Source organism: Chrysochloris asiatica, unplaced genomic scaffold (assembly GCF_000296735.1).
Source record: "Chrysochloris asiatica unplaced genomic scaffold, ChrAsi1.0 scaffold00072, whole genome shotgun sequence".
Classification (NCBI taxonomy): Eukaryota; Metazoa; Chordata; class Mammalia; order Afrosoricida; family Chrysochloridae; genus Chrysochloris; species Chrysochloris asiatica.
The window spans coordinates 13,166,829-13,174,009 of NW_006408590.1; the positions used below are offsets into that span (position 1 = coordinate 13,166,829).

Here is a 7,181-nt window from a genome sequence, read left to right on the forward strand (position 1 = left end):
TACTTCTGAATCTTTAGTCACTGAAAACCTTATGAATAGCAGAGAAATATTGTCAGATATAGTGCCAGAAAATGAGTCCCTCAGGTTGGAAGGCACTCAAAATGCGACCGGGCAAGAGCTGCCTCCTCAAAGTAGAGTTGACCATGATGACGTGAATGGAGTAAAGTCCGTGGGAGAAAAGCCTTCATTTGCTGATGGGGCACAACTCAAAATGAAGAGAAACAGCTGTAAACATCTGTTGAAAATCTGTTATGGTAGGTCAAGCTAAAGCCGAGTTCAAGTCTCCTGGCACCTATGCTGGACTCCTGCTTCAGGTGAGCTTCTCACAGATGTGCACGAGAGGCCAAGAGAACAGGAATGTGTAGATCTCTGCCTATGGAAGTAGTGGTGGACTTCGAGAAGACAGGAGCCTTGCAAAAATGGGGGGATGTTCATTTCCTGCAGAAAGGATTCTCAATGGATCTGACTCCCAAAGACTTAAGAGCCACTGTTTAAAAAGAAGGCCGCTCAGCTTCCAGGAAAAGGAGACAAAAAGGAACTTGGAGTTTTCTCTCTGTCTTTCCCAGAGTGATTGGGTGGCCAGAGGTAAGATGTCTCACCTCTCCCTCAATCTCAGCGTTTTCCAAATGCAGTAATGTCACCACCCGACCTTTCCAGAAGCCCGTGTCGTGGAGGGAAAGCTGGAGAAATCTGGGCCCAAGTCCTAATGAGGCCATTTACCAGCAGGCAACTTAACCTCAATGAGCTGGTTTCCTCATCCATAAAAGGAGGAGAAATGACATTCATTCTCCTCTCGGTCCTGCACAGCAGACAGAACAGTTTCTGCAGTGAGCTTTCGAGTTTCATTCCTATTAATAATCAAAGCTAACAGTATTGCTGTAAGAATGCTTTTAGACCCATCATTTGGGTCATTTGATTTTCACAGAAGTCCTATAAAGTAAGGTACTATAATTAGGGATCGGGCAGTGTTTCGTTGTGTTGTGCACAGGGTTGCTATGGCTCTGTACTGACTCGATGGCACCTACCACCAACAACAAACCGTGTCCCCGGACTCCCAGTGTGGTGCTACAGAATAAACCCTGGACTGCTCGTCAGCAGTTCAAATCTACCAGCTGCTCAGAGGGAGAAAAAAGAGGCTTTCTTCTCTGGTAAAGATCTACAGCCTTGGAAATCCTACACAGGGTTGCTATGAGTCAGAACGGAGTTCACAGCACACCACCTCCACCACCACCAAACCCATCCTTTTGTGGCATTTCTGTCACAGCAACACTAGAGAGCTGACACAGACGTGCCTTCATTGTAACTCTTGTCACAAGCCAACACTGATGGTCAACCATGGATGTGGCTGAGGTTCCTAGGCCTGGTTTCATGTCATCCCAGGGGTTGTGGACTTGGTTGGGGATTGGGAGGTTGGGATCATCTTTAAGAAAGAGAGGTGGCAGTGGCCTAAAGCAACAACATGGCAAGGACAGGAGTTACAAGACAACATGACTAGAATCGCGAATACTTTAGAAATGTCATTTATTTCTACAGTTCACCCTGGAGTGGCTCTACTTTACCAAGGAAGCGGCCCTGGTTTCATGGAGGAGGGAATGAGGCCCCATTTCAGACTGCCAATGCTGAAGAGGCGGAGACTTGGGGGGGGGGGGCAGGCGGGCAGGCTGCTCTGCAGGGGCCCTGCTTTGTGGGGCGTGCCTGGTTTCTCCTAGAGAGAAGCAGCAGGCGCAGCTAGGTCACCCACCTGCTTCACTGCGTGTGTCCCAGGGCTGGAAATGAACTAATTAGAGCTAATGCTGGCAGTGAACTTATTAGACAAGCTCCACAGTTTGGGCCTGAATTTCCCAAACAGCCATATAGAGGCAGCTGATGAAGTAAATGTTCCTTCACGCTGCCACAGCAGTAATTAAATCACACAGAAGGGGTGGTCTTTCAAACATGGGGGCTTCTGCTCACCAGCTTCAGAAACAGAAAGAAAAAAACATGGGTCAGGAGCTTGGTGGCTTCCTTTCACTCCGACCAGGACATCGGAGGGCGGCCGCCCCGTGCCCCCACCCTTTTGCCTGCTGTGGGCTGTAGCTCTATGGCAGGCAGCCTGAACTGGAGGTGCGCCCGCTGCTGACCAGTCACTGAGGCCTGGTGTGGGGACGCGGGAAGCAGCTGGTCAGGGTCACTTGTTGGCCACGGCAGAAAGCTGGTCTCGGATGCGGCCCAGCCCGTCTAACATTGTGTCCAACATTTCTTTGCTTAGCTCCATGGTGACAGCAGAGACGGAGGGTTTGTCCCCACACAGGCTAGGGTCACCCTGGATCTGAAAGAGAACGGGGGAGAAGGTCAAGTGAGCCCTGGACGGATGAGCCGCTGTCCCCGCTGGGCCTCTAAGGAGAGGCTCTGTGCTAAGAGCCCTGGAGAACCCTAGCCCTAGGCTCAGCTCATGTGGTTTCTGGCTGAGAGAGTACAAGAGTCACCTCCCAAGCCTGGCTCAGATCCTGTTTGCAACAAGTGCTTTAAGCTAGTTTTAAAGGGGCCCAGCCAAGACCTCCCTTGCCTCTCTGACATCCTGCCTCTCAGCATTCGAATGCGCTAACACTACATGTGTTCACATCACTACTGCAGTGGTGGGTCCCACAGGGTACACAATGCAACATTCAGATGCAGGCAAAACAGAACTGCTAGTTATATTCATTTGTATCAGAACAAAGAAAGAAAGGAAGGAGAATGAGAGAAAGAAAGCAAGAAAGATTTACTAACCTATCCAGAAGGTCAAAGTTTTGAAAATGCTATGGAGCAGTTCTACTCTGAAACATAGGGGGGGTCACCGTGAGTTGGAACCAGTAATAAAAACAGCATTTTAAAATTGAGCTGTTAGAGGCACCCTTGTTGTTTTTGTGTGCCATCAAGTCGGTCCTGACTCATAGCAATCCTGTGCAGAGTTCCCGAGGAACAACTGGTGGGTTTGAACTGCCAACCGTGAGGTTAACACTTCAGTGCTTATCACACACCAGGGCTGAGAGGCATCCTTACTTCTTCATTTTCTTACAGGCTATCAGATTAAGATACAACAGGAGACAATCTCAGTTTAACAAACGCTACAAAATGGATTGGGTGGCTTTAATAAGCTTGCTGAGAATTACCATGAAGTGAAGATAAATAACCTCACTGATGTCAAGGCCAGCGAGCCACAAGAAAAGGCAGACCTGACACGTCTCCAACTGCTAACAGGTGCTCTTGCTGAGACATTAAAATATACCACCCCTCACTTATCAAGGAACCTTGGGGGCATAACGGGTTACACATTGGGCTGACCTTGGGTCAGCCGTTTAAATCCACTGCTCCCGAGTAGATTTATAGCCTCAGAAACCCTATACAGGGTCACTCTGAGTCAGAATCGACTCGATGGTACACAACCATCACCTCACTTATCCCTAAGACTAGGTCCTTATGTGCAAATAGTGGATGGTCACATCAAATCACAAAACAGGATGACTACATCATTCCGTAACTGAACTGCCACACCACTGCAACCCCGGCCCAGCTAAGCTGACACATGATCTTACCCATCACAGCCAGTTGTTCCTGCCTCCCACCTCAGTATTCACTACTGCCACCTGTATATCGCTAATGTGCAAAATGGTCATGTAGTAGATTTTTCACTATAGTTATGAATGTGCATTTTCAGATAAGTGAGGATTAGGTGATGGGGGTGGTAGCAGTGCCTTTGAGTTGGTTCTGACTCATAGCAACCTTGTGTTGGGTCTCTGAGGAGCGGCTGATGGGTTTGAACTGCTTAGCTCTGCAAAATAAGCATGGATTGAGACCTTGTAGTTAGTCCTACGGAGCTACACCAGGACTAGAGGTAGCGGCAGTCTAGTGGTAACTGACAAGACTGTTTTTGTTGAAGTGCAGTTGAGTGGATTCCAATTCATAGCAACCTTATGCACAACAGAATAAAATATTGCCCAGTCCTATGCCACCCTCACAATTATTGCTAAGCTTGAACCCAATGCTGCTAAAACTATGTTAATCTAGCTCACTGGAGGTCTTCCTCTTTTTCACTGATGCTCCACTTTACCAAGCATGATGTTCTTCTCCAATGATTGGTCCCTTCTGATAAGATGTCCAAAGTATGAGAGACAAGGTCTTGCCATTCTGACTACTAAGGAACATTCTGGCTGTACTTCCTCCAACAGATTTGTTTGGTCTTCTGGCAGTCCACGGTACTTTTAATATTCTCCTCCAACACCATAAACACCATAACTCAAATGCATCAATTCAAACATACTTTATAGATTGCCCAACTTTTACATGTATATTAAACTATTCAGAACACCACGGCTTGGGTCAGGCATACCTTAGTCCTCAAACTGACATTTTTGCTTCTGAATACTTTAAAGAGGTCTTGTGTAGCAGATCTGCCTTGTGCAATACGTCGCTTGATTTCTTGACTAGTGCTTCCATGAGAGATGAGAGTGAACCCAAGAAAATGAAGTCTTTGACAAAAGCAGTCTTTTCTCCATTTATAATGATATTATTTATTGATCCAGTGGTGAAGATTTTTGTTTTCTTTACATTAAGGTGCAACCATTCTGAAGGCTGTCTTTGATCTTCATCTGTAAGTATTTTAAGTTCTCTTCACTTTCAGCAAACAAGGTTGAATCATCTGCATATTGCAGTTTGTTAGTGAGTTTTTCTCCAATCCTGATGCCACATTCTTCTTCATATAACCCAGTTCCTTGAATTATTTGCTCAGTATAGACTGAGTACATACGGTGAAAGAATACAACACTGGCATGCATCTTTTCATATTACACCACTCAGTGTTCCCTTGTTCTGTTCAAACAACTGCCTCTTAGTCTATATACAGGTTCCTCATGAGCATAATTAAGTGTTCCGGAATACTTATTCTCTGCAATTTTGTCCATAGCCTGTCATGATCCACACAGTCAAAAGCCTTTGCATCGTCAATAAAGCAGAGGTAAACACCTTTCTTCTGGTATTCTCTGCTTTCAGCCAAGTTCCATTGATAGCAGCAATGATGTCCTTCATCCCACGTCATGATCAGGATCCAGCTTGAACCTCTGGCAATTCCCCGTCAGTGTTCTGTTACAATCATTTTTGTATCATCTTTACTAAATTTTTACTTGCATTATGATATTGATGGTATTGTCCAATGATTTCCATATTCTGCTGCATCACCTCTCTTTGGAATGGGCACAAATATGGATTTCTTCCAATCAGTTGGCCAGGTAGCTGTCTTCCGGATTTCTTGGCATAGATGAGTGAGTGCCTCTACTGCTGCATCAGTTTGGTGAAATATTGCAATTTATATCAATTCCCGGAGCCTTGTTCTTTGCCAATGTCATCAGTGCACCTTGGACTTCTTCCTTCAGTACCACTGGCTCTTGATCATATGCTACCTCTTGAAATGGTTGAACATCAACCATTTCTTTTTGGTACAGTGATTCTGTGTATTTCTTCCATCTTCTTGTGATGCTTTCTGCATTATTCAGTACTTTGCCCTAGAATCCTTCAGTGTTGCAAGTAGAGGCTTGAATTTTTTCTTCAGTTCTTTCAGCTTGAGAAATGCTGAGCATGTTCTTCCCTTTTGGTTTTCTAACTCCAGGTCTTTGCACATTTCCTTATATGTCAAGACAAAGAAGACTTGACTTTGTCTTCTGGAGCTGCCCTTTGAAACTATCTGATCAGCTCTTTCATGTCCTCATTTCTTCCACTTGCTTTAGCATCTCTACACTGGAGAGCAAGTTTCAGAGTCTGTTCTGACATCCATGTTGTCTTTTCCTTCTTTCTTGTCTCTTCCTAATGACCTTTTGCTTTCTTTCAGTGTGATGTTCTTGATGCCATCCCACAACTTCTAGTCTTCGTTCATTAGTGTCTAATGCACCAAATCTGTTCTTGAGATGATCTCTAAATTCAGGTGAGATATGTTCAAGGTCTTGTTTTGGCTCTTGTGGACTTGTTCTAATTTTCTTCAGCTTCCACCTGAACTTGTATATGAGCAAGCGATGGTCTGTTCCACAGTCTTCCCCTAGCCTTGTTTTGGCTGATGACATGGAGCTTTTCCACCGTCTCTTTCCACAACTGTAGTTAATTGATTTCTTTGTACTCCATCTCATGAAATCCATGTGTATAATTATCTTTTATATTACTTTAAAAAGGTATTTGTAATGAAGATGTCATTGGTCTTGCAAATTTGTCATGTGATGTCCAGCATCATTTCTATCACCAAGGCCATGTTTTCCAACTACTGATTTTTTGTTTCCATCATTTGCATTCCAACTACCAGTAATTATCAAATACATCTTGATTGCATGTTTGATCTAGTTCAGACTGATGAAGTTGATAGAATTCTTCAATTTCATCCTCACTGGCTTTAGTAGTTGATACATAAATTTGAATAATCGTGTTATTAACTGGGCTTCCTAGTAGGCTTATGGATATTATCTTATCACAGTCAGCATTATATTTCAAGATCTTGAAATTTTTTTTTTGAAGATGAATGTAATGTCATTCCTCTTCCATTTGTCATTCCCAGCATAGGAAACCATGTGATTGTCAGATTCAAAATGGCCAATGCCAGTCCATTTCAGCTCATTAATGCCTAAGATATGAGTTCCGTTTCTCTACTGACAACTTCAAATTTCCTAGATTCTTTCGTACATTCCATATTCCTATTACTAATGGATGTTTACAGCTGTGTTTTCTCATTTTGAGTTATGTTCCATCAACAAATGAAGGTCCTGAGGGCTTTACTCCATTCACATCATCACAGTCAACTCTACTTTGAGGAACAGCTCAGCATCACACTGAAATTCTCAAAAAGGCCATTTGAATTCTGAAACATACACCCTACTGTTAAAGCTAAACTTCCTTCTAAGTGGATATGGTACTTCTAAATGTCAACCAATTATTTTAAAAAATATTATTTGTTTTGTATTTATTCAAACCTTTCAAATTTTCTACTTACCATATATATTATTTCCATAATATGTTAATACAGTAGAACATGTATACTTTATAAATAAATACAGGTAGTCTCCGACTTATGAGATATTTGAGTTAGGACAAAGCTTGTGTGTTTTCTTCTGCACACTTTAGTGTTAGTAACATGTACTATATATAATGATACAGCACATAATTTGCTGATGTTAATTTCCTGGTGTAGC

General features: G+C 43.4%; 1 protein-coding gene across 1 annotated transcript in view; it reads right to left on the reverse strand.

Annotated features, from left to right (window-relative positions):
• Window positions 1-2,167: 2,167 nt before the first annotated feature.
• The window catches only part of COMMD9 (COMM domain containing 9), a 28,193-nt gene continuing 23,179 nt past the window's right edge, over window positions 2,168-7,181 (reverse strand). Inside the window, exon 6 of the mRNA XM_006864897.1 lies at window positions 2,168-2,308. Within this exon, the coding sequence (XP_006864959.1) occupies window positions 2,168-2,308 (141 nt within the window). The remainder of the gene's footprint in view (window positions 2,309-7,181) is intronic.